This window comes from Zootoca vivipara, chromosome 16 (genome assembly GCF_965207765.1).
Source record: "Zootoca vivipara chromosome 16, rZooViv2.hap1.1, whole genome shotgun sequence".
Classification (NCBI taxonomy): domain Eukaryota; kingdom Metazoa; phylum Chordata; class Lepidosauria; order Squamata; family Lacertidae; genus Zootoca; species Zootoca vivipara.
Genome location: NC_142599.1, coordinates 16,837,428 through 16,865,302, shown reverse-complemented (window position 1 = coordinate 16,865,302; position 27,875 = coordinate 16,837,428). Strand labels below are relative to the sequence as shown.

General features: G+C 49.6%; 1 protein-coding gene across 2 annotated transcripts in view; it reads left to right on the top strand.

The window, feature by feature from the left end:
• SCARF2 (scavenger receptor class F member 2) overlaps window positions 1-27,875 on the top strand; it is a 63,298-nt gene that overhangs the window by 8,661 nt on the left and 26,762 nt on the right. Inside the window, exons 2-7 of one of the 2 annotated variants that reach the window (XM_088659267.1) lie at window positions 5,221-5,279; window positions 9,457-9,523; window positions 12,130-12,231; window positions 13,787-14,306; window positions 16,005-16,223; window positions 19,921-20,049. In XM_088659267.1, the coding sequence (XP_088515393.1) occupies window positions 13,825-14,306; window positions 16,005-16,223; window positions 19,921-20,049 (830 nt within the window). In that variant the 5' untranslated portion in view covers window positions 5,221-5,279; window positions 9,457-9,523; window positions 12,130-12,231; window positions 13,787-13,824. The remainder of the gene's footprint in view (window positions 1-5,220; window positions 5,280-9,456; window positions 9,524-12,129; window positions 12,232-13,786; window positions 14,307-16,004; window positions 16,224-19,920; window positions 20,050-27,875) is intronic. The other variant, XM_035098795.3, reaches the window with a different exon arrangement.

Here is a 27,875-nt window from a genome sequence, read left to right as displayed (position 1 = left end):
TCAGAACTTTTGGGTGTGAGGCTTGGGTTTTAATTCCAAAGCAGAAGCGCAGAAAGGGAGGATCAAGATCCAGAAAAATGATCTTCTGTGGTTACGAACCAAACTCAAAGGCTTGGAGGTTTGTACCAGCAGAGGGGGACCAAACCCGCGTTCACATTAGCAGGAGTGCTACGTTCTGTGAACAAGAGGGCTGGAGACGCATTCATGCTAACCCCGAAGTTCTTCTTGACTGGTCTTCAGGTTTTGACCAGGAAGAGGAAACTCAGGTAGCTGATGCTGGAGTTCCAGGTGCTGCAGGACCAGATCCAGGTCAGGCAGCTGGTCCAAGAGGTGTAGCTCCTAAGGAAGTGAAGCAAGTAGTCAGAAGCGCACCAACTTCACCCCAGGTCAAGCCTGGGAAGTACAGCAAACGTGGTAGGTCACCCACTTCACCCAAAGCAAGCCCAGAGGGGGCTGCAAAGCGTAGTAAGTCTCTTGACAGTGCTGCTAGTCCGAGAGAGCCACAGTCAGAGACAAGCAGTTCGGATTTAGAGGGGGAAGATGTGGGACCAAGGCGTTCAAAACGCACCACGAAAGGTAAACCACCTGAAAGGTTTTCAGCTGTCAGTGTATGGGCGAACCTAGCAGTGTGTGAGCCTGAAAGCTTTGAAGAGGTGCAACAGTTGTCAGTGGAGGAAGCTAGTAAGTGGAAAGTTGCAATGGAGAAAGAGTTGAACTCCATGCAATCTCTTGGTGTGTATAGCCTAACACAGTTGCCAGAAGGTAAGAAAGCAGTCAGTTGTAGGTGGGTCTACAGGCTGAAACCCACAGTGACTGGAGAGCCTCAGTACAAGGCTAGATTAGTGGCTAGAGGTTTTACTCAGAAGAAAGGAATCCACTACACAGATGTATTTAGTCCGACTTCGAGAGCGGAATCTTTCAGGATGCTTTTAGCGACTGCAGAGCAGAGAGGCCTAGTGGTCAACCACTTTGATGTGGACACCGCTTATTTGAACTCTGACCTCCAGGAGGAGTTGTACATGTTACCTCCTCCAGGGTTTGAGAGTGACGTGCCAGGTCAGGTGTGGAAGCTGCACAAGTCGATCTACGGTCTGAAGCAATCCGCTAAAAATTGGAATTCATGTCTTGATTCTGTTTTGAAGAGCCTAGGTTTCAGGAAGAGTCTAGCTGACAGTTGTCTGTATCTCAGAGGTGAAGGAGAACAGCAAGAACTGTTGCTTGTCTATGTTGATGACTTGATCTGCTTAGCAAAGAGCCAGATGCAAGTGCAGAAGTTTGCAAAAGAGCTAGGCAAGAGGTTCAAACTCAAGAATCTAGGTGCAGTGAATGTTTATCTGGGTGTGCAGATAGACAGAACTGAGGATGGAAGTTTCTTGCTCAGTCAGAAAGGCAAGATTGAACATTTGCTTGAGAAGTTCAGAATGTCTGATTGTAAAGGGGTCAGAACACCCATGGAGACAAACTTTGTGAAAGAGTCACAAGTGAAGGACAAAGTAGCGTTTGAGAGTCCTGAAGTGTTTCAGTCAGCGCTAGGGAGTCTGTTGTATTTGTCACAATGGAGCAGACCAGATATTGCTTTTGCAGTCAATTTGCTCAGTAGAGAAGCATCGAACCCTAGCGTGCATGCTTGGAATGGCATTAAGAGAGTGCTTAGGTATTTGCAGGAGACCAAAGAGTATTGTTTGGAGATGTCAGCGCAAGGTGAGCCACAACTCACTTGTTTTGCAGATGCTGATTGGGCCAATCAGGAGGACAGGAAGTCAGTGACTGGTTTGGTAGTCAAGTTTGGAAATGCCCTGATTGGTTGGCGGTCGCGCAGGCAAAGCCTAATAGCAATGTCTTCCACGGAAGCCGAATTCTGTGCGTTGTCTGCGACATGCACTGAATTGGAGTACTACAGATGTTTGGTCCAGGAAATCTGGGGTGATTGTAGCCAGCCCATCACTGTTTGGGGCGACAATCAACCATCTTTGAGACTGGCGGAGTCTGGACAGTTCAAGGCCAGAACCAAACACTTAGACATCCGCTTCCGAAACGTATGTCAGAGCATACAGGTAGGCTTGGTAAAGTTGAGGTATTGTCCAAGCCAAGAGAACCTAGCAGATGGGTTCACAAAACCCTTGAGTTTCCAACGGCATGGGGAATTCTGTGAAGGGTTGGTTTTGGGGTAAGTTTGGATACCCGCTATCCCCAGTGTTCAGGTGAGAGGGGGTGTGATGAGTAACAAGTAACTAAAGAGTTAACTGTGTACTGTAGCACCTGACCACTGAGGAAGATCATGTTACAGAATGTACCAGAAGTGTTTCTGTGTGTTGCAGTTGGTTTCGTTTCTGCCTGGGAGACGGTCGCAAGATGTCTGCGCTCTCACCAGGTTGTTTGTTATTTTCTCTCTAGAATAAACTTAAGTAGTTATTAGAACACTTTGGACTCTGTGTGTTCTTAAGAGGTTTTTTATCCAACGGCTATACAAGCTTTCGCTGTGTGAGAAGAAGATCTCTGCTGTGTGTGTGTTTTACTGCCAGCCCGGTTCTATGGAAGCAGAGAAGCGGAGAGGAAGCGCGCCGGGCGATAATCAGAGGCTCCTAATTGAGTCACAAACAACTCAACGGAGCCCTATACCCGTCACAATCCAATGGTGTTGCAGAACATTCAGGTTGTGCAGTACAGTGGCAACTGGGTAGGAGGCCTTGTGCAACAGACCCACCCCTGAAAAAGATCAGACTTCTTTGCAGATAGGAAAGTGATGGGGACTGAAAAGGGTGATACTGTATAACACTTTTGAATTGATGCAACATCATCTAACGTACCTGCAAACGCTCGGTAAAGAGCTGAAGGCACCAAAACTCCTTGCAAATGTTGTACAAGAAAATCAGGATGAATGCTTAATAAACGGGTCATTTGGGAGCGCACCGCGATCTCTTTCCTAGACAAGTTATTTTTGTGTGTTGTAGTGGTTAGAGAGTGTCTGCCCAGGACCTGGGAGACCAGGGTTCAAATTCCCACTCAGCCACCAAGCTCACTGGGTGTGACCTTGGGAGCCAGCCACTGCCTCTCAGCCTAGCCTACCTCACAGGGTTGTTGCGGGGTGTAAATTAGAAGGGACCCTGAGGATCATCTAGTCCAACCCCCTGCCATGCAGGAGTATGCGGCTGTCCCATGCGGGGGATCGAACCTGCAACCTTGGCATTATCAACACCATGCTGTAACTAACTAAGCTATTACTTGGGGATTTTGCAGAGGGAAAGAACCATGTACGCCACCTTGAGGTCAGTGGGGACAGAGGTGGGCTATAAATACAACAGATAAATAAGTTGCGTTTTGCTTGTACAGTATTTAATACTGTACACACCAAGCCGCCATTGATGTGCTTGCTGCCAGTCTGTGTTGTGGAGTCAATCTTGCGGTTCTATATCCTCCCAGATGTGCCCCTCGGGAATTCTGGAAGGCCAGGGGTGCTCCTTTTGGATGGGAAAATCATTTTCCAAAATGTGGGGGAAATCCATTTCTTAAGTTCATTAGTAAAGGTAACTTTACCTGACCATTAGGTCCAGTCGTGACCGACTCTTGGGTTGCGGCGCTCATCTTGCGTTTTTGGCCGAGGGAGCCAGTGTACAGCTTCCAGGTCATGTGGCCAGCATGACAAAACTGCTTCTGGCAAACCAGAGCAGCACATGGAAACACCATTTACCTTCCCGCTGGAGCGGTTCCTATTTATCTACTTGCATTTTGATGTGCTTTCGAACTGCTAGGTTGGCAGGAGCTGGGACCGAGCAACGGGAGCTCACCCCGTCGCAGGGATTCGAACTGCCGACCTTCTGATCAGAACAAATGGCAGTTACAAACACAGTACCAGCCTCATTTCATTTAATTATTATTTTTTAATCCCCAAAAGCCTTCACCTCCCCCTCTGTTTTTGGCGTAAGAGAGAGCTGTGAACACCAAGGGTTTAAAATAATGGCATATTAGGCAACCTTTCAGCTGTTTACTAAACTCAGCATGCTGCATGAGATCTTTTTCTAGGCTATCGGGAAATCTTCCAATGCAGATTCGAAAATTACTCTTATCTTAATTTGCATGGGATTCCCCCCCCCCCAAAAAAAATTGCCCACATCGCTTGCTCGTCCACTTCTATTCTGGCTCCCCTAAGAATATTTTTTTCTGGGATGGCAAAACATCATGGGGCCAGGCTGTGGGGCTCACCATGTGATTTTAATATATATGTTCGATGTTGGGGGTTGGGGGGGGGGGAATGCAGCCTGCGTAATTCAAGAGGGAGCCAGTGACATCACTGTGGGCATTAGCTGGTGGGAATCTTGTCGCTTAACCAGTTTGATTCCAGTTCCTCTGCTGCCATGTGAAAGGAACGGTGCTTTAGATCAGCATTGTAAGAGCTTTATTGGGGTGTGCACCCAGACAGAATCTGGGAAAGGGGTTTCACACTACCTTTTTTAAAAAATCTGGAAACAGCCCCTGTGACTGACTCGGGATGCAGCAGAAATTCAATCCCTTTCCCAATTAAAGGTGAATTTCTCTTATTCCCATTCAAGGAACGGGGTGGTTATGGAGATTAAACGAGGACTACAGCCCGGGAGACCAGGGTTCCAACCCGCAAATGCAGCCTAAATAACCACCAAATGAACCACATCTGCTCCTCTGCCCCTGCTATTTTTTTTAAAAACTTTATTAAGATTGAAATACAAAAGCAGAAATACAAAAATATACAAAAATACAAAAAGACAAAAAAGACAAACAAAAAACAACAACAACAAAGAAAAAAACAGAAATAAAAAGAAAAAATACAATATACAAAAAGTACAAAAATACAAAAAGGACTAATAATACAAAAGGAAATAGTAATAATAATAATAATATATCACCATAAAGATAATAAACAAACTGAATTATAAATTAGAACTTCAACTCAGATCTTGAATCCCATCATTAAAAATTAAAATCAAGATATTTAATTGCTTGCTGCATTTATATCTCCAGGTGGGAGGATCTGAACCCTTGGCTTCTCCCAGGTCCTAGTTTGACACTCTTAAGCACTACACTGCCCCTGGCTCATGGGCCTTTGACCCTTCTCATCCGCTGGCATGCGGCCCCCATAAAGTCACCCTTGGGGGAGTGCGGCCCTTGGACTGGGAAAAAAAAGCTTGCGGTGGTTCCCCCCCCCCAATGCCGAGCCTTTTCTAACCCACTCTCTTTCTCTGCCTACAGCTCTTCTGGATTCGTCTGCTGCTCAGGATGGAGGCAACAGGGCGAGGAATGTTTGATAGGTAAGAGCAAGCCTTCCCCCGCTTTCCTCCTCCGTCTCTACGCAGGTTCAAGGCTGCCCAAATGAATAACCCCTTCCCTTTTCGGCTTGAGGAGGGGAATCCCTTCCCTTCCATCTCCCAAGATCCTAGGGTGATGGTCCTTGGCATGCGAAGTTTAATGCCCTCCTTCTCGAGGGTCCTCGCCAGGCCTCTACTGGAAGCCACCTCATGCCGTTTGTCTCTCTCTCTCTCTCTCTCTCTCTCTCTCTCTCTCTCTCTCTCTCTCGATTCATCTACTTTGCCTGTTTCATCTTCATGTAGTTCATATCAAGTGTGGGGAACTTTTGCTCCTCCAGATAGGACTACAACTCCCATCATCCTTGGCTACTGGATTGTGCTTGCCAGGGCTGATGGCAACTATGGAGTTTAGAAGAGCCTGTGTGAGGAACTTCTTGCTTTTGTCTGTCCTGAATCTCCCAACACTCAACTTCACTGGCTGCCCCATGATTTCTGGAGTCATGCGAGAAGGAGAAATGCTTTTCTCTGGTGGCTTTCTCCATGCCGTGCAAAATTTAAGGCTCTTCTCTCATGTCAACTCTTACCGGTACTACTGCTCAGTGTCGTCTGCACGGGCTGGCAGCAGCTCTCCTGGGTTGCAGAATGCCTTTGTTAATTTTCCAATGGCTCTGTCTTTGCACAGCTTTGCTATAGATAAGGGGAGCAGCCTGTAGCCTTGTGTTGGATTGTCATAATATACAAAATATAGTCCGGCCCACCACATGGTCTGAGGGACGGTGGACCGGCCCACGGCTGAAAAAGCTTGCTGACCCCTGGGGTTGGGCTTTGAAATGCAGACTCCAGCAACTTGACTTAAAACCCTGGGTGTGTCAGCTTTCATTTCTAAAACTCAGCATGTTTGCAGTCCTCATGGCCAGACATGGCTTTATTGCTCCATTTCCCTCTTTCTCTCCTAACCCACGTTCTGCTTTTTGCCACCATCTAAAAATGACAACGTTCTGATATGCTTTTTGGTAGAACGCCCAGCTTCACTAGGTGCCTATAAGTTCCAGTGTTACAAGACAGAGAGGAAAACTATTCTCTATCTCAGTGGTATGCAGTGAATTTTTTTGCAGAGGAACAGTGAGGGCCAGAGGCACCAGCTTGTGAGGGGATGGCGGTGGGATGTCGCTCGCATGAGCATCGCACTTCCCACCCTATGTGGGCAGAAGCTCCCCGGGCTTTTGGAAAGGAGGCGCTATGCTTTAATACTTACTGGAGACATTTAGGGGAATAGCCTAGTCCTTCAGGTCCACTGAACACACAAAACTGCTCTATCTGCTTTCTCCATGCCATGTTTAATCAAGTTACTAGTCCTCATGACTGCCCAGAGTCGCCTGGAAATTTGAGGGCATGACCTGGGAGAAGTCTCAGGAGACAGATAGTTGCAGAGGAAGCTTTTCAGTGGTTTACAGTGAGGTGGGGGAAGCTTCACCACCCTGTATTCTCTAGCTCCTTGCTCTTACCCTGATTGCTGGTAGAAACTGGATGGATTTCACATGATTTGGTGCAGTTTGCAGAATTAGCTTTTCATGCGGCAGAATTTGAATTTGCCAGTGCGTGGCGTGCAGCCCTGGCTGTTGGCCACCTGAGGGAACAAGCGAGGATGCACCATATGTGAGAGGCAGCGGTGGTGTAGTGGTTAGAGTGTCAGACCAGAACCTGGGCGACACCAGAGTTCATATCCCCACTTGGCCATGAAGCTCACTGGGCAACTTTGTGCCAGACTCTGCCTCTCGGTCTAGCCTACCTCACAGGGTTATTGTGGGGGCTAAATGAGGGGGGGGAAGCCAGGTATACCACCTTGAGCTCCTGGGAGTAAAAGAAGGTGAGATACAATTCCACATACTGTATGCAATTTATTTATGCAGCAAACAAATGCCCCAACACAGCTTATTTTAAATCAGGCTCCTCCGAGGCAAGGCCAGTGGTGGGCGTAGGGGTTTGAGTGTTGGACTAAGACCTGGGAGACCAGGATTTGAATCCTCCCACTTGGCTATGAAGCTCACCGGCTGTGATCTTGGGGTCTAGTTGCTGCCTCTCAGGGTCATTTTGGGGATTAAATGAGGAAGGGGGAGCAGAACACTTTGAGCTACTTGGACAAAAGGGGTCGGTGGAAGTACAGTAAATAAACAAACGCCCCCTGAACAGCCTGGGTGCGGGGAGCAGGGTTCCCCCCCCCCGTTTGCTCTTAGCAGAATTATTGCTTGCCCAGGCAAAAAGCTGGAAGAAAGGAAGCAGCAGTTTCTCCACCGTTCCTTCACTGTTCTCTGTTGTCCGTAGCCAGAAGGTCCCCCCTCGGCGCTGGAACTTGGCATCCTGAGGTTCCGGCTGGAATCCTTTGTAGAACTCGGCCGAGCGGGGAGAGGGAGGCTGCACAAGTTCTCGGGACTTGGAGTCCCAAGGCGCTGCTGGGAAACTTGGAGGAGCTATTTTTGGAGGCCTATTAAATCCGCCGCCGTTCCAGTTGGCTGAGGGCCCCCCCTTCCTTTCCTGTGGAGTAATATTTCTCGGTGCTGATCAACAGCGGCCGCCTCCTTGCCTCGGGAGCAGCCAGCCTCTGTGTGTGTGTGTGTGTATGTGTGTGATGTGTGTGTGTGTGTGCACACACACAATTGTCCAGATCAGTGTTCACATCTCCAGGCCGGCAGCAGACCTGCTGTGAGCCGAGGGGCTTCTGCCTCCTCTGGTGATGGTTCCTTCGGGGCAGAAAAAAGAAAGTCCTTCATTCAGGGCATAGCAAAACTATGGAACGCCCTCCCGCAGGAGGCAGTGATGGGCACCAACCTAGGTAAAGGTAAAGGGATCCCTGACCATTAGGTCCAGTCGTGACCGACTCTGGGGTTGCGGCACTTATCTCACGTTATTGGCCGAGGGAGCCGGCGTACAGCTTCCAGGTCATGTGGCCAGCATGACAAAGCCGCTTCTGGCAAACCAGAGCAGCACACGGAAACGGCGTTTACCTTCCCGCTGTAGCGGTACCACCTATTTATCTACTTGCACTTTGATGTGCTTTTGAACTGCTAGGTTGGCAGGAGCAGGGACCGAGCAACGGGAGCTCACCCCGTCGCGGGGATTCGAACCGCCAACCTTCTGATTGGCAAGCCCTAGGCTCTGTGGTTTAACCCACAGCGCCACCTGCATCTTAAGTTTAAAGCCAACCTAGATGGCTTTAAAAGAGGATCCGACCGATTAATGGAGGAAAAGGCTATCGATGGGTACCAGCCACAATGGCTGTGCTCTGCCTCTCCAGTTAGAGGCAGCAATGCTTCTGAATACCAATAATAATAATCATAATAATAATTTATTATTTATACCCCGCCCATCCAGCTGGGTTCCCCAGCCACTCTGGGCGGCTTCCAACAAAACATTAAAATACAGAAATCCACCAAACATTAAAAGCTTCCCTAAACAGGGCTGCCTTAAGATGCCTTCTAAAGGTCTGGTAATTGTTGTTCTCTTTGACCTCTGGTGGGAGGGCGTTCCATAGGGTGGGTGCCACTACCGAGAAGGCCCTCTTTCTGGTTCCCTGTAACTTGGCTTCTCGTAGCGAGGGAACCGCCAGAAGGCCCTCAGAGCTGGACCTCAGTGTCCGGGTAGAACAATGGGGGTGGAGACGCTCCTTCAGGTATACTGGGCCGAGGCCATTTAGGGCTTAAAAGGACAACACCAACAGTTTGAATTGTGCTCCGAAATGTACTGGGAGCCAATGTAGGTCTTTCAGGACCAGTGTTATATGGCCTCGGCGGCCACTCTCAGTCACCAGTCCAGCTGCCATGGCTTGGTGGGCCATTGGCCCAATCCCGAGGCTCTTCTGATGAGGAAGATGGGAGTTCTGGTCCAAAACAGCTGAAGGCTGGGTTTTTTTTTTTTTTTTTAAAGGCTTAAGCTTTCACAAACTGTGTGACAAAAGGAGTGGCAGTCCCCGAACGCTTGTGCCGTCACAAATTGCTTAGTCCTCAATGTGCCCCAGGACTCTTCTTTTTTGCCGCCCCCTCTGGAAACGGTTGCCACACGGGAAAACTAGCGATGCTCCTCTGCATTTTGCCTGTGTATTTAAAAGGCTGAATAACCAACTAATACCTCAGAGTTCTTCTAACTAACTCCCCCCTCCCTCAACTCCTCCTTTGCATGTCTGTAGCGCCTTGGCCGGATCCTACCCAAAACACTTCCACTGGGGCCAGACTAGTGTCTCCACCGTCCATGGGGTAAGTAAGTGCTTTGCCTGCCATCTCACAGGTGTTGGGAACTGGTTGCTCTCTGGGTTTCTGTGGGGGGGGGGGTATTTTTTTAAAACAATCTTCCTGTTTGCATGCAAAACTCTTTCCTTCTCTCGGCTTAGCCTGCTGCTGCCTAATAATGTCTCTGTGCTTTTCTAGATTTCTTTCTGGTGTCTGTCTTTGGGCGTTCTGGAACCTCCTGCCTCCTTCCTATGTGGTGACAGTGTACCTGCCAATGTCCGTTCCCGGGGGGGGGGGGGGAATGGCGCACCTTTCTCAGGGATGAGTCTGGTTCTTAAGAAGCAAAGGCTTGAACTGGAAACCCAGCAGCCTTTTCCATTTGTATTGGGCCAGGGGAGGGTTGCCTCCCCCCTGTTTGCGGTTCCCTGTCCCACGAGTGACCTAGTCTGGAAATCTTCAATGTGCAGCCTGCTAAAGACCCATGTCCTCATGAAGGAAGGTTGATGATGCTGTAAGTGAACTAGCCCTACAACAACACCTTTTTAGGTTCCTGTCACCTGGCTGGGCAATAGTAAAGAGCGCCCCCCAAATTTCAACCACTTTCCATTTTCGGTTTTTGTTCTGTAAACGAAACACATCCCCAAAAAACCATCCGACTTCTACAAATAGGGTGGTGTTTGTTTGCCTACCCCACTATTATTAACCTGTTGAGGCCAAAAAATAAAAATGTCTTGTGTTTGGTTTTCAAAGTAACCCAGAGAAGCGAAACACTCTCTAGCTTCTGACACACCCCGCCTGGTTTTATTTGGAGCCATTTTACCACCCTGGAAAATATTTTATTTTAGTTCGGGTTTTTGGTTTGTTTGCTTGCTTCATGAAATTGATTCGCTGCTTGATAGATAGAAAGAAAAAGCCTCAAAAGCGGTTTATAAAACAGTCACATCAGGAAAAATTTACAACCCTACTTTAAAACTTACACAAGTTAGAATACCGAATCAAATTTAAAACCTTCCTCCCAAACTGTCCCTGTCACTCTCTTAGTTTCCATTTTAAAACTCTGCATTGTCCGCCCAAAGTGAGCTACCTTCTTTTAACCAAGAGTTAGTCTGGCCTCCTGCATTTCTTCATTGCAGTTCATCTTTACTATGGTTTTACCTGCTGGAGTTTCCCCACAGAGACTCCAGCAGCAGGAGGACAGACCTGTGCACACTTACTTGGGAGAAACCTCCATTAACACAATGTGACATACAGTGGGTACCTCAAGTTAAGAACGGTTTCAGGTTCAGAACGGACCTCCGGAACTAATTAAGTTCGTAACCAGAGGTACCACTGTACTCCCAAGTAAACCTGTTTCTGGTTATTAATTCTCTCCGGAGCCCAGAGTAACCCAGACACAGCAGCACTAATACATTCTTGAAAACCTAAACACTGCTAATAGCATTCTAAACACAGTTTAAAGCGCTATTAAAGGTAAAGGGACCCCTGACCATCAGGTCCAGTCGTGACCGACTCTGGGGTTGCGCGCTCATCTCGCATTATTGGCCGAGGGAGCCGGCGTATAGCTTCCAGGTCATGTGGCCAGCATGACAAAGCCGCTTCTGGCAAACCAGAGCAGCACATGGAAACGCCGTTTACCTTCCCGCTATAGCGGTTCCTATTTATCTACTTGCATTTTGATGTGCTTTCGAACTGCTAGGTTGGCAGGAGCTGGGACCGAGCAACGGGAGCTCACCCCGTTGCAGGGATTCGAACCGCCGACCTTCTGATCAGCAAGCCCTAGGCTCAGTGGTTTAGCCCACAGCGCCACCTAAAGCGCTATTACGAAAGGTTTAAAGCCATTCTCTCAAGGTTTGTCAGGAACAGTGTCTTGCAGACACCCAATGCCTGAGTGGGCAGGAATGTTTTAAAACGTCTCCTGAATGCCAGTCCTGAGGGAGATAGGCGTACCTCACGAGGGAGGGCGTTCCACACACAGGGAGCCACCACTGAAAAGGTCTTGTCAGGGGGGGGTCAGTGCCAACTGGGTAGCACCCAGTGGCGCCACCACTACCACTGAGTCCTCACCTACCAATTGTAGGTTTCAAGGTGGTCGATATTGGGGGAAGTGCCCGTTTAGGGACTCGGAGCCCCAATTCGGTTAGGACTTGATGTGCTCGTACTAGGCCTTGAATCGGGCCTGGTAGTTCAGCGGCAGCCAGTGCAGCCTTTTCAGGATCAGCGACGCATGTTCCCTTCAAGAACATGCGCCACTACCAGCCGCATTCTGCCCTAGCTGCAGCCTGCAGGCCGTCTTCAAGGGCAGCCCCACATTCAACACATTGCCGTAGTCAAGCAGAAGGTCACTAGCGCATGCGCAACTGAGGCCAGTGTAGGAACGGTCGTAGCTGGCGAACAGGCATCCTTTTCTGTAGGCATTCCTTCCAGGTTTGTTGGGCGTGTTTTTTCCAATTAGACGCCTTGCACCCCTCTCTGAACTGACGCTCCAGCTGACGCCTGCTAGGGGGTCTCTGGCTTAGTGACACCTCTGTTGGGTGCGCAAGGGTAGGGGATATTTTCATGGGTGTCCTGCCAACCGTCAGTTCCGCATGTCCCCGTTTTCTCAATTATCCGCTCTCTTTCTTTCCCCCTCGTAGCCGCGTGCGAGGGAAACTTCACCTGCAAGGACAACGAGGTCTGCGTGAGGCCCAACGAATGCCGCTGCCGCCATGGATACTTTGGTGCCAACTGTGAAACCAGTGAGTACAGAGGACAGGGTCGTGTAGTGGTTACAGCGCCAGACTAGGACCCAGGAGAGACTTGAGGGCCCGACACTGCCTCTCAGCCTGAGCTACCTCACAGAGGGGTTGGTGGGGATTAAATGAGGAGGGGGAGCTCCTTGGGAGAAAAGGTGGTATATAAATACAGTGGTGCCTTGCTAGACAAATTTAATTCGTTCCACGGGTCTTTTCTTATAACGAAAAATTCGTCTAGCGAATCCCATAGGAATGCATTGAAAAAAAATTTGAATTTTTTTTTGCCCATAGGAACGCATTAATTGAATTTCAATGCATTCCTATGGGAAACCGCAATTCGCTAGATGAATTTTTCGTAAAACGAATTCGTCTAGCGAGGCAACCTCCGCTAGAAAAAACCTTTCGTTAAGCGGAAATTTCGTTAAGCAGGGCATTTGTTAAGCGAGGCACCACTGTACAGCAAATAACGAAATAAATGTGTGCTTTAAATCATGACTGACAGATTTACATACACACCCTCTGTTTTTTGAATTGGGCTTGAACTTAATAATTGAAATTTGCCCCCCCAGCTGACAGACAGCTTTACGCCTGTCAGATTTTTGTTTTTGTATTTGTGTGTGTTTTTAAACACATTGACAGCAGTTTTAGCACTTTTATGGTTTTACTAAGCGGTCCACTGTAAACAGCTTAGAGGCCTTCTGTTCTGGTACATGGTGTCTCGTTTTTGTTAAATATGAAATAAAAGGGCTATTCAGATTTGACCTGTGACGTTTCAATTCTTAAAGGTTGAATATCATCTATTGAACATTTAAAAAATTGAAACGACACATACAGTCAGTCATACCTCTTGTTGCGTTCGCTTCATGTTGCGGATTTTCGGGTTGCGAACGCGGCAAACCCAGAAGTGTATACTTCCGGGTTTCGCTGCATGCGCAGAAGCGCTCTGTCGCACTCCACGCTTGCGCAGAAGTGGCGCTCTAGTTGTGGAATTTTTGGGGTGTGAACGGCATCTCGGAACGGATCGTGTCCACAACTAGAGGTACCACTGTATATGAAGCAGTATTCCATAATATATATATACAACAAAACCTCTATGTTAAAACCTCTGTATTGAATGTTTATTATTATTATTATTATTACCATTGATTTATTATTTGCCTTCTCAATAAGACGATTTACGCAACCCAGCCAGATGGGTGGGTATTATTATTATTATTATTATTATTATACTGTTCATAAAAGCACAACTGCATCAAATATATTTTAAACAAGACTCTCCTCCTGGGTGGTAGTCACCCACGTTTTACCCAGAGTAGACCCATTGAAATTCACATGCATTGCTTACTCATGCCCAATATACAATGCACTGTACATTTACACCTGTTGCTCCGCCTACTTTGGCCCGTGGCTCCGCCCACCACCTCCATGCGGCCCTCAGAAGAAGGGAATGCGGCCCTCGGCCTCGATTTTTTTATTTATTTAAAAAAAAGGTTCCCACTCCCCCAGCTCCTGCTCTAACCTTGCTGTCGTCATCGTCCCCCATTCCTCCCCCCCACAGAGTGTCCCCGCCAGTTCTGGGGCCCCGACTGCAAGGAGATGTGCCACTGCCACCCCAACGGGCAATGCGAGGACGTGACGGGCCAGTGCACCTGCAACGCCAACCGCTGGGGGCCCAAGTGCGAGAATGCCTGCCTGTGCAAGCACGGCAAGTGCGACCAGAAGACGGGCAAGTGCACCTGCGAGCCCAACTGGTGGGGCCCCCAGTGCTCCAGCGCCTGCTACTGCAGCCTCAACTCCCAGTGCGACCAGCAGGTGGGCACCTGCATCTGCCAGCCGGGCTGGTGGGGCCGCAGCTGCAACAACCAGTGCTCCTGCAACAACTCGCCCTGCGAGCAGTTCACAGGCCGCTGCCAGTGCCGGGGGCGCACCTTCGGTCCCCGCTGCGACCGCTACTGCCAGTGCCACATGGGCAAATGCAACCAGCTGGACGGGACCTGCGCCTGCGAGCCGGGATACCGGGGAAAGTTCTGCAGGGAGCCCTGCCCGGCTGGATTCTACGGGCAAGGCTGCCGGAGGAGGTAAGGAAGGGGGGGCAGCGGTCATAGAATCATAGAACCTTAGGAGACTCCCAACCCTTGGCCAAGAGTCCCCTGCGAAAAGTGTGTGGCAGAATTGCAAATTGTGCCCAGCGGAAACTCACGCTCCGAAAGGGGGATCAGTGCTCTGGTTTGGGGGGGGGAGGAGGGAGGGCACAGAATAATATCCCCAAGCCCCGCCCCTGACTCCTCCCACTTAGTCACTCCTCCTCAGCTTCCCACCATGGGAGCAAGCGTGGTGTAGTGGTTAAGAGGGTGGACTCATAATCTGGTGAGCTGGGTTCGCGTCTCCACTCCTCCACATGCAGCTGCTGGGTGACCTTGGGCCAGTCACACTTCTCCCGAAGTCTCTCAGCCTTACTCACCTCACAGAGTGCTTGTTGTGGGAGAGGAAGGGAAAGGAGAATGTTAGCCGCTTTGAGACTCCTTAAGGGGAGTGAAAGGCAGGATATCAAGTCCAAACAACAACTACTACTCTTCTTCTTCTTCTTCTTCTTCTTCTTCTTCTTCTTCTTCTTCTTCTTCTTCTTCTTCTTCTTCTTCTTCTTCTTCTTCTTCTTCTTCTTCTTCTTCTTCTTCTTTAGCTTTCCTGTAAACTAGAATGTGAGAAGAGCTCTGTACCTGGTTCAAGCCGAAAGGGGCCCATCTTTTTTTCTCTTTTCTTTTTGAAATAATTTCCATTTGATTTTACAAACACAAAGTTATAGCAATACCAAATAGATAACCATACATTGAGATTTCTCTGAATCTCCCGACTTTCCCCCCCTTCCCGTCCGTGGGTCCATCTTCAGCTACATATTGTTTCGCTATCCATATATTAATATCTCTCCATATTTGTCCACAGCATTTGTTACATTACAAGTGTTATTAAAATCCTGCTAATGTTTTTATCTGCTTACAGTGGTCTCCTAAATAAGTTGCAAATTTCCCCCATCCTTTCTTAAACTTTTTGTCTTCTTGGTTCCTGAGCTTTCCGATCAGTTTTGCCATTTCGGCATACCCCAACAGCATAATTTGCCATTCCTCCCTGGTTGGGACATCCACCTCTAGGCTAGTAGCATCCGTGCTGTTTTTTTCGCATACATAAAAAGTCTTTTCTGCTTTTTTTGTGATCTTGGTATCTACAATTCCTAATATAAAAGCTTCTGGGTTTGGTTTTGTTGTACAAAAGTTATTTTAAACATTTTTTTCAGTTCATTCTATATCATTTCCCAGAATGCTTTTATTACCTTACATGACCACCACATATGATAAAAGGTGCCTATCTAGTCCAGCTTCCTGTTATCTCAAAACAATCTCTGGAAACTGAAGCGCCAGGTTCCTAAATGCTTAGCATTTTGGAGTGCCCAGAACAAGTCCTCCTTGGCTCACCCCGTTCATCTTCTCCAGAATCACCCTAGGAGCCCATCTTCAGTGGCTGACTCACAGCCTTAAATTCTGATTGGCTCCCATCAGCACTAAAAGGGGAGGCTTCTTCTCTGTGGCTAAAAAAAAACACCCTCTCCTTCCATGTTCATTGGACAGTTCTAGGATGCTAGAGGGTGGGACCCTGCTGCAGAAATAGTAACAGGTCTTCCACCCCCTGTGATCCCAGCCCGCTACACTTGGGGAGGACCAGTTGCTTTGCAGGGCTTTGTTGATCTCCTTTCTGACTGACCTGCCTCTCTGTGGCTTTTCCAGGTGTGGGCAATGCAAGGAGCTTCAGCCCTGCACCATTGCGGACGGGCGCTGCCTGGCATGCGAAGCTGGCTGGAACGGCACCAAGTGCGACCAGATCTGCTCAGCAGGCTTCTACGGGGAGGGCTGTGACCAGACCTGCCCTCCCTGCAAGGACGGCCACACCTGCAACCACATCAACGGCAAGTGTTCCCACTGCAATCCTGGCTGGATTGGGGACAGGTGAGTTTAGCAAGGGAGTTTGGCTTGGGCTTGTCAAGGGCCCTGAGAGAACCAGCCTGTGAGTTGCCCTTAGGGTTGCCAGACTCAATAGTGGACAGGACTTCTGTGCCTTTAATTGCCCTGCTCTCTTTTGAGTCTGGAAATTAAACAAAGGGTCTGCTGGTTTCACTTTAAGGTTTCCAGACTCAAAAGAGAGCAGGGCAATCAAAGGCACAGAAGTCCCATCCTCTATTGAGTCTGGCAACCCTAGTTGCCCTACCTGCATCTTAATTACACAGTGCAGTGGTAGAGTGTTATTGCAATAACAACAGTAATAATAATCTCTGTACCTGCTTGCCTGATGGTTACAGGGCAGGCAGATTTCAGGCTTGTCAGATTTCTGTTTTATATTAGATTTCCAACTTCTGAAACACCTGGTGCAAAATGTATATTGTCGGAGGCAGGATGGTTCTCAACGCCAACTGGGGTGCGGGGAGGGAGAGCAGGTTTGGGGCTTCCCGTTGAAGCATCTGGTTGGCCAGTGTAAGAACAGGAAACTGGACTAGCTGGCCTGATTCAGCATCAGGTCAGGGCCCTTCTGATAACCTTAAAAGACAGAGAGGATTCAAGTGCAGAGTGGCTCTGAGCACATTCTGAGCCCAGCAATTAGTTTTCAGTACCAAAACTGGGTCCTGAAGTGGAGATACAACCGTCCACTCCTAGTTAGAGTTAAGAACAGGCACCCCCAAACTGCGGCCCTCCAGATGTTTTGGCCTACAACTCCCATGATCCCTAGCTAACAGGACCAGTGGTCAGGGAAGATGGGGATTGTAGTCCAAAACATCTGGAGGGCCGAAGTTTGGGGATGCTTGGCCCATCTAGTCCAGCATCCTGTTTGCACAGTAGCCAAGAAGGCAGGCAGGACCCGAGCACAAGAACACTCTCCCTTCCTTACCATCAGGCGGTAGGAGGATGGATGTCGGCTAACAGATTGAGGTTGAATCCTGACAAGATAGAAGTAATGTTTGTAGGGGACAGGAGGCGGGCAGGTGTGGAGGATTCCCTGGTTCTGAATGGGGTAACTGTGCCCCTGAAGGACCAGGTGTGCAGCCTGGGAGTCATTTTGGACTCACAGCTATCCATGGAGGTGCAGGTCAGTTTTGTGTCCAGGGCAGCAGTCTTATCAGCTCCATCTGGTACGCAGGCTGAGACCCTACCTGCCTGCAGACTGTCTCGCCAGAGTGGTGCATGCTCTAGTTATCTTCCGCTTGGACTACTGCAATGCGCTCTACGTGGGGCTATCTTTGAAGGTGACCCGGAATCTACAACTAATCCAGAATGCGGCAGCTAGACTAGTGACTGGGAGCGGCCGCCGAGACCACATAACACCAGTCTTGAAAGATCTACATTGGCTCCCAGTACGTTTCCGAGCACAATTCAAAGTGTTGGTGCTGACCTTTAAAGCCCTAAATGGCCTCGGTCCAGTATACCTGAAGGAGCGTCTCCACCCCCATCATTCTGCCCGGACACTGGGGCCCAGTACCGAGGGCCTTCTGGCAGTTCCCTCGTTGCGAGAAGCCAAGTTGCAGGGAACCAGGTAGAGGGCCTTCTTGGTAGTGGCGCCCGCCCTGTGGAACGCCCTCCCATCAGATGTCAAAGAGAAAAACAGCTACCAGATTTTTTTGAAGACATCTGAAGGCAGCCCTGTTTAGGGAGGCTTTTAATGTTTAATCGATTATTTTATTTTATTTTTCTGTTGGAAGCCACCCAGAGTGGCTGGGGAAACCCAGACAGATGGGCGGGGTATAAATAATAAATTATTATTATTATTATTATTATTATTATTATTATTATTATTATTTCTGCATGCAGTTTCCAGCAACTGGTCTTCAGAAGTGTTGCTGCCTCCATGGTTGGATCATAACCGTCATGGCTAATAGCTATCCAAATTCGCCATGAATCTGTCCATTCTTCTTTCAAAGCCACCCAACATCACTGCTTCCTGTGGGAGCGAGTTCCATAGTTTAACTACGTGCTGCGTAGAGAAGTGCTTTTAAAATAATAATTTAAGAAATCCATCATGAATCTTCCAGCGTCCAGGTCTCAATTTCAGCAGCCCGATTTAGAAATGTATAAATGTTGCTGCTGCTGTTATCAAGAGTTGGAAACGCTTACTAACCTACTGCAAACCAGGCAGAGATCTAACAGCAGATCCTTATCTGTTTTCCACCCACTTGTGGTCAAGGCAATGAACTGCTGGAGATGGTGATGTGAAAAGCCGTGTCAATAAGCTAAGAAGCAGAAGCAGAAAGCTGTTCTTTAAAAAAAATGTTTTTATTAAAGGTTTTTGTGATACAAAACAAACAAATAAACAAGGAAAAGTACATATAGCACCTCCACTTTCAGCTCATAGGGTCTTTTTTACAGTGTTTACATTTGGAATGGGGCACTATTGTCATAGATTTTGGGGGGGGGAAGAGAAGAGAGGGGTTGGGGGATGATTATCTGTTCATTCTATAGCATAGTGTTTGTGCAGGGTTTTTATGTCAGCGTCTCGTGGGTCGGTCCTTTATTTATATAGTCATCTTTTTGGTGTTGTGAGAGATTGGAGGGTCCAGGGTTTGCTTGGTTGTGTTTGGTTAGTTGCAGTATGGTTTGTTTGTTTGTTTGTATGGGGGGGGGAGTTGTTGTGTCAGCCATATTGATCTATATGCTGTTGGGGGAGGGATAGGTAACAATTATTATAATTATTATTTATTTATACCCTGCCCATCTGGCTGGGTTTCCCCAGCCACTCTGGGCAGCCCCCAATCTAATAATAATAATAGTAATAATAATAACAACTAGCTGTACCCAGCCACGCGTTGCTGTGGCTCATCCCTGTGACTCATGACCCATCCCAAACCCGTCCTGCTCCCACCCCCAACCCAGGCGAGTCCCCACCTCCATTCAGCCCAGTTTGCTGTTTCGTTCTTCCCTGGAAACACGAGCTGAGCTGTTTTGGAGAGGGAAGCTTTTCTAGCTGCAGTACCAGTGGAGTCGCCGCTAGAGAGCGATGTTTTGCAACCTCTCATGTTCCTGTTTTTCTGGTTTCCCCCCCCCAAAAAAAACCCATGTTTTTACCTGTGATAGGTGTGACATCTGTATAATCTAGGTTTATACAAACACGCACCTATTCGTATGTGATGTGTCCAAATTTCAACGCAATCGGTCAAGCAGTTTCGGAGAAAAGTGGAATATAACAAACATGGACAGCTTACATTTTTATTTATAGATGATGATGATTATAATAATAATAATAATAATGTGACAAAACATCGAACATTAAAAGCTTCCCTAAACAGAGATGCCTTCAGATGTCTTCTAAAAGTCTGGTAGTTGTTTTTCTCTTTGACATCTGATGGGAGGGCATTCCACAGGCTAGGCGCCACTACCGAGAAGACCCTCTGCCTGGTTCCCCGTAACTTCGCTTCTCACAGTGAGGGAACCGCCAGAAGGCCCTCGGAGCTGGACCTCAGTGTCCGGGCAGAACGATGGGGGTGCAGACGCTCCTTCAGGTATACTGGGCTGAGGCCATTTAGGGCTTTAAAGGTTTGCACCAACACTTTGAATTGCGCTTGGAAACGTACAAGAGCTGCTGTGCTGAAAGCTGCTCTGAGAGCAGCTGTTCCTTCTTGCTGCCCCCCACTCCCCGCTCACCATCTTGAACTTCCTCCAGGTGTGAGACGAAGTGTCGCAACGGGACCTACGGCGAGAATTGCGCCTTTGTCTGCAACGACTGTTTCAACGGCACGTGCGACTTCGAGTCGGGGCGCTGCCTCTGCCGGCCAGGCTTCCAAGGAATTTGGTAAGTGACTTTGAACCTCTTTTGCTGACCACCAGCATTACGCTTAACATTTTTTAAGTTTGGAAGTATTTCTGCTGAGGCAGAGCATGGTCATCATGGTTAGTAGCCACTGATAGCCCTATCCTGCAATCCTCTTTGAAACCCATCCAAGTTGATGAGCGTCACTACCTCCTGTAGCAGTGAGTCCCTCAGTTTAACTATGCGCTGGAAACATTACAAAGTTGCAGGAAAAAAGAGCAAATTGCAAGGTTGCCCCGCTGAATCCCAAGTCATTTCCCAATGATATGTTGTTGTTCAGTCGTTTAGTCGTGTCCAACTCTTCGTGACCCCATGGACCAGAGCACGCCAGGCACTCCTGTCTTGCACTGCCTCCCGCAGTTTGGTCAAACTCATGTTCGTAGCTTCAAGAACACTGTCCAACCATCTCGTCCTCTGTCATCCCCTTCTCCTTGTGCCCTCCATCTTTCCCAACATCAAGGTCTTTTCCAAGGATTCTTCTCTTCTCATGAGGTGGCCAAAGTATTGGAGCCTCAGCTTCACGATCTGTCCTTCCAGTGAGCACTCAGGGCTGATTTCCTTCAGAATGGATAGGTTTGATCTTCTTGCAGTCCATGGGACTCTCAAGAGTCTCCTCCAGCACCATAATTCAAAAGCATCAATTCTTCGACGATCAGCCTTCTTGATGGTCCAGCTCTCACCTCCATACATCACTACTGGGAAAACCAATGATATAAGTCTTTTTAAAAGACGTTTTCAAAAACGGCATCATGTTCTTCCTCTCTGCCTCCGGATCTGGATATTTTGCCTCCTGGGAATTAAGGGAGAAACCAGCCTTTTATTGCTGCTGCAGTTCTACCAAGAGCTGGCCTGATTACATTTGGCTGCTTAGGCTGTTTCCAAGGCTCAATTTGGGCTCAGTGAACCATACCAGGTTTTTTTTTGGGGGGGGGGTAGTTCCAGTGGGGCGTCTCGCTGTCTTCTTCCTTAGCTCTGTAAGCACAGCCCACTCTGCAAGTTTTGCCTTCAGACCATTACTCATCACTTCCTCTGTCAGCTCCAATCTGCAGCGGGGCCTTGCTTGCATTTTTCCATTTCTTGACAAATACTTGGTATATTTTCAGCACAGCAAGCACTTCTCTCCCACTTTCTCAGATCTTAGTATATATGCCAAAAGTCATCTGTCTGTCACCGGATGAGAGCCGTTCCATTTTTTTGTTGTGCGATGTTAAGAGTCCTCGTATCCAGCATTCTAGCGTTCAGGAGGAGCATTGCTCAGTGGTTAGAGCATCCGCTTTGCATGTAGGAGGTCCCAGCTTCAATCCCCAATGGCACCTCCAGGGAGGGCTGGGAGCACCCGCTGCTTGAAACCCTGGAGAGCCTCTGCCAGTCAGAGTTGGCAATACTGAGGTAGAAGGACCAATGATGTGACTGAGTATAAGGCTGCCTTATACACTGACAGGGGAAGAGTCGCAACCGAGCACATGATTTATATAAAGGAGGTCCCAGGTTCAATCCCTGGCATCTCCGGGTAGGGTTGGGCGAGAATCCCTGCCTGGAGAGCTGCTGCCAGTCAGTGCTGACACCACTAGGCTAGATGTTGATGCTTCTTGCCCTGGCAAACGGAGGAACCTGCGTGGCTTCAGAGCTGTGTCAGCAGATGGAAAGCCCTGAGCATGCTAAAAATAAGAGTTGGTCAGGAGTTACTCATCAGCTTGCTTGCTGGCTACCGAGAATGACTGTGTGTTCAAACGGGCTTGTTTTGCAAGCGAAAGCTCTTCCTCTCTTCCTTTTGCGGTTCTTTTCTCTCCACCATGAAAGTTGGAAGTAGAGATTTTTGCGTAGCTTCCTTGGAAAGGAACACAGAGCAAAGTGTCCCGTTTGTCTGAAGAGGGATCTTTGTTTCAATTTGAGTTTTTCCATCACAAAAAGCTAAAGGATAGTTCATAGACCTCCTGCGGCTGGTTTCATTGCCTCCCGCCATGCAGCCATTGCACTGAACAGAATTTGTACCAAGGAGAATGGGCAGTGATGTTTTTTTAATTTATTGAACAGAATTTATATTTATATTGCCCCTTTCTAGAACAAACAACAACAATAACATAAGACCCTGGGGCTTATGCTCTTTCCTCTTAAAATAAAGCAAAGGCAATATCCATCTAGACCTGCTTGCATTTTAGCTGAGCTTCCTTCTTCCGATGACCCTCCAAATTTGTTTTGGGTGTTCCTTCAACCCTCTGGAGCAGTTTTGGGGTGGCAAAGAGGGAGGAGAGGGAGAGGAACTTCTTTTGTGCAAGCAAAAACATTTGCACTAGTACTGTACAGTGTTTCCCAAACTTGGTTTTCCAGCTGTTTTTCGGACTACAATTCCCATCATCCCTGACCACCGGTCTTGCTAGCTGGGGATGATGGGAGTTGTAGTCCTAAAACAGCTGGAAACCCAAGTTTGGGAAATACTGCACTAGTAGCTCTATTTAACTGGATGCCTCTCCAAGATTCTAGTCCTCATGGTTCAGAACAGAAACCTGGTTTAAATGGGAACATAAGAACCTGCCATCTGCCAAGTCTTACCATTGGTCCACCCAGCTCAGTTTTGTCCACACTGACTGGCAGCAGCTCTCCATTCAGCACCATGTTTTGTACCATAGTTCCCATCAACCCAGCACCATACAGCCATACTGGCTGGAGCTGATGGGAGACAAAGTCCAAAACATGCGGTGGTCGCCAGGTAAGCAAAGATTGCTTTATTTTTTATATATACAGTCATACCTCATGTTACGTTTGCTTCATGTTACGTTTTTTCAGGTTGCGTCCCGCGGCGACCCGGAAATACCGGAAAGGGTTACTTCCGGGTTTCGCCACTCGCGCATGCACAGTAGCACTAAAATCACACTTCGCGCATGCGCACAAGCGCCAAATCGCGTCGCGCACCTGCACAGATACGGCGCTTCAGGTTGCGGGCTTTTCACATTGCGAACGGGCCTCCGGAACAGATCCTGTTCACAGCCAGAGGTACCACTGTATAAACATTTTATTTGATTTTTAAAATGCAAAATTCCAACAATATCACAACTACACTCAAAATGCAAGATTCTCTTGACTCTCAAGACTTCTCCCCATTCCCTCCATGGATCTTTATGTTATCCTTTTCAACTGCTTATTATTTCATCCTCCATATTTTAAATTTATTATCCAAAGATTTTGTTAACGTTGCAAGTGTTGTTAAAAACCTGCTGATGTTGTCATTTGTTTACAGTGGTGTGAGGGACAGGGGATATCGCGAAGTCCCTCCCCTCCTGAGTTCAAGCCCATCACCGACCACAGGGGGAAGCAGAGGGAGCTCCGATTCCAGTGGGGAAGCAGGAAGTCGGGTCCGAGGCTCAGGCAAGGTAGCGGAGCCAGGGTCCCAGGTGGGACAGGAAGGGGGAAGTAAGGGGGGGAGACCCATCCCCCCAACTCCAGAATTACGCCGGAAGAGGAGGGGAAAGAGGATGGGGCTTCCAAGACTTTTGTGCTGGGGAAAGACGCGCCAAAAGTCACTTGGAGGTTCTGAAACCGACTGACCACATCACTCCGTGTAAATAGCATGACTTCAGCACTGTAAATACGCAGCACCAATAAAAGAATAAAAATGCAGAGCTGCGTAGCGTCGTTACTCTGAAGTAGTCCACTCCGGCCACTGTGACAGCAACCTCCAAGTCTTTTTTGGGCTACTTTGGAGTTGCCGGGATGAGCGTGTCAGAGGCGGAGAGATGGCGGCAGATCGCGGAGCAAGCCCAGCAAGAACTGCAGCAGCTGTCGCTGCAGGCGCAGGGGGAATTGAAGGCAGCTAAAGAAGAGACTAAGAAGGTCCAGGACGACCGGCTACAACTGGCGGAACAGGTGAGAGCACTACAGGAAAGAGAGCAGGAATTAAGGGCGGTGGCGGTAGACCTCCAAAACAAGCTGGATGCAGAGAAAAACAAGGCGGGAGGGGCACCCCAAGTCCAAGTGCTGCCAGGAAGGAGAGCCGGGACCCTAGTGAGCAAGTTCAATGGAGACCCGAAGGAATATCAGGGCTTTGAGACTGAGATGGTGTATGCTCTTGAGCTACACCACGCTGAGTTCCCTGATGATGAGCACAGAGTAGCGTTTATTGTGGAGCACCTTACCGGGGCAGCCAGGGAATGGCTAAGACCGTTGATCGCAACAAAGAATCCTTGCATGAAGGATGTCAAACTATTTCTAGAAGGTTTGAGAACGATGTATTCGTCCGATAGTCATATGGACCAGACTAAGGAGGAACTTCATAATTTACGCCAAGGAAATATGACAGTTCGCGCGTACTGGGCGAAATTCACCATGCTGGTGCACAGATTGGGGTGGGAATTAGGGTCACCCCCAATGCAAGCGGCGTTCTACTTGGGGTTGCATGAGGACGTGAAGGATGAGCTCTCGAGAGGTCCAAAGCCCAGTGATATGGATCAGCTGAGCAAAGCGGCTCTGGCGGTGGGGGTGAGACAGGAATCTCGGTGGAGCGACAAACAAGCAACGCGCGCAAAGCGGGCTTGGTTCCCACGGTCGCAGGAGAAACCACTCCCCCAACAACCCTTTCAAGCCACGCCTGGGGCCAGCCAGGACCAGGAACCCATGCAGATTGATAGCGCGCGCGCGCGGGCTTTTCAAACCCCAGCGGCGCCAAGACGCAAGGAGGGAAAGGGCGGGAATTGCTTTCTCTGCAACTCCCCCCAGCATCTCGTCAGAGACTGCCCACATCGCAGGGAGTGGCAAGGAAGGGCGGGAACGGTGGTGCCCTCCCCCACTGACGCAGCACCACAGCAGGGAAACGGGAAAGCCTGGCTGCAGGAGACAAGGGGCAGCAGCCAGGCACAGTCAGCAGACAAAAGCCCCAGCCCACCCACCCGCACAGAGAGGAGCAGAGCCAGCCCACCCCTCCCAGAGCAGGAGTGGTTCTAGAAGTCACGCTAACGCTCCCAAATGGCTATCCCCTGACAGTCCTTGCCTTAATTGACAGTGGTGCCTCAGCGAACTTCTTCTCGAGAAACTTTGCAGAAGAGCACCAGATCCAGCTTCTGCAGCTGGATTTTCCCCTTCACGTGGCAACCATTGACGGCAGAGAGCTGCTGGGGGGGGCCATCACTCATCAAACCCCCCCCATGAGAATGACGGTGGGAAGGCACTCAGAGACACTGGCATTCAACGTCACCACCATCTCAGACCCCCCCATCGTCTTGGGCATGAGCTGGCTGGCGCGCCACGACCCCTCCATCAGTTGGCACCAGAGATGCATCACTTTTGGATCGGACTTTTGCCTGGAACATTGCATGCAGCACCAACCAGGGGAGGGGCCTCCGATAGCCACGGTGGCCACCATGCACGTCAAAGGGGGTGAGGCGATACCCAAGCCGTACTGGGACCTGCAGGAGGTCTTCAGCGAAGCGGAGTCCGACCACCTACCCCCACACAGGCCTTTTGACTGCCAGATCAACCTGGTGCCAGGGGCAACTATACCCCCAGCCAAGCTGTACGCCATGTCAGACCAGGAACTGGAGGATCTGCGCGCTTTCATCGACAAGAACCTCAAGCGGGGGTTCATCAGAGAAAGCAAGGCAGCAGGGGGCAGCCCGGTCTTCTGGGTGGACAAGAAAGACACGCAACAGCGCCGCCTGGTGGTGGATTTTAGACGGCTGAATTCGGTGACAGAGCCAGTGGCTTTCCCCATGCCCAGAGTGGATGATCTCCTGACAGCGGCACGCAGGGGCAAGATTTTCACCAAGCTAGACCTGAGGGGGGCGTACAACTTGATCAGGATCCGGGAAGGCGATGAATGGAAGACCACGATGTTCACGCCTCTGGGCTCTTTTGAATATCTGGTGATGCCCTTCGGGTTGCAAGGGGGCTCAGCCTGCTTCCAGGCCTTCATGCACCACGTCCTGGGGTCCCTCCTCTTCAAGAACTGCCTGGTCTTTCTGGATGACATCCTTATCTATTCCAATGACCCAGTGCAGCATGTGAAAGATGTCAGGGAAGTGTTGCAGCGCCTGAAGGAGAACCACCTGTATGTGAAGCTGGAGAAGTGCAAGTTTCACACCAAGGAGGTGGACTTCCTGGGCTACAAGCTGTCAGACAAGGGGCTGGCGATGGACAAGGACAAGGTGCAGGCCATCCTGGACTGGCACAGCCCCAGGACGCGCAAAGATGCCCAACGCCTACTAGGCTTCGCCAACTTCTACAGGAAGTTCATCAAGAACTTCTCTCGCGTTACGGCTCCCATCACTGACTGCCTGAGAGGCAAGCAGAAGTTCAGGTGGACACCAGAGGCGCAAGCAGCGTTCGAAAGCCTCAAGAGGGTGTTCGCCTCGGACCAGAACCTGTTCCACGTGGTCCAGGACGCGCCCCTACGCATTGAGACAGATGCTTCTGAGAAAGCTGTGGGCGCCATTTTGTTGCAACTGGACGCCAACAGGGAGTGGAGACCCTGTGCCTTCTTCTCCAGGAAGTTGACACAGCCCGAGCGCAACTACACGGTGTTTGACAAAGAACTTCTTGCGATCCACGCTGCGTTCAAACATTGGAGACACTTCCTGGTGGGCGCCAAGCACCCCATCCAGGTGTGCACAGACCACAAGAACCTGGAGTTCTGGAGAACTGCCAGGGTGCTCAACCAGCGGCAGATACGGTGGGCGGAGTTCTTCTCGAACTTCAACTTCTCCATACACTACATCCCGGGGGAGCAGAATGTCAGGGCGGATGCCCTCTCCCGCAAGCCAGAGTACATGGAGGAGGAGGCGCCACCAGCACCAAGGCACATTTTCCCCCCGTCAGCATGCGGAGCAGCAGTGGTGAGCGAGGCAGAACTCACAGCACTGACGGCAGCGGATGAATTTGCCAACCGCATCTTCAGAGAACTGAGAGGAGGGAGGGAGCAGGCAAAGGACTTTGCAGAACGCAGGGGGCTGCTTTTCTACAAGGGTGCACTGTACCTGCCCACCACCCAGCTTAGACGTACGGTCCTCAAGCAGATGCACGACAACCCAACGGCGGGTCATTTTGGAAGGGACAAAACCGCTCACCTAGTCATGAGACACTTCTGGTGGCCAGGGGTGAGGGAAGATGTTCGAGACTATGTACGGGGCTGTGACACCTGCCAGCGGGCAAAGGTGGTCAGAGCAGTGCCAGCAGGATTGCTGGAGCCCTTAGCCACACCACACAGGCCGTGGGAAGTGGTGTCCATGGACTTCATCACAGATCTGCCTTCTTCCAGGGGCAAGACCGCAGTGTTGGTGGTGGTGGACCTCATGTCCAAAATGTGCCACTTTATACCGTGTGCCAGGGCGGTCTCTGCAGAAGAGACAGCCAAACTGTTTGTTGATCACGTATTCAGACTGCATGGATTACCTTTAAGGGTTATTTCGGATCGTGGCCGCCAATTTGTTTCCAGGTTCTGGCGGCGGCTCATGAACCTCCTGCAGGTGGAGGTCAGCTTGTCGACGGCTAGACACCCGCAGACCAATGGACAGGCGGAAAGGGTCAACGCCATTCTGCAGCAGTACCTGAGATGCTACGTCAGCCAGCGGCAAACGGACTGGGTGGATCGCCTGCCACTGGCAGAATTTGCCTACAACAATGCAGTGCACGTCTCCACAGGGGTGTCGCCCTTTAAGGCCAATTACGGGCGCGACCTCAGATCTTTCCCAGAGAGGGAGGGGGAGGAGGAGGAGGCACGGGAGAGCAGCTCACCATGGCGCTGGGAAGCAGAGTTTGAGGACTCGGGAGACGAGATATGGGTGTCACCGAGATCCACACAGTCAGAGGCAGAAGCAGATTGG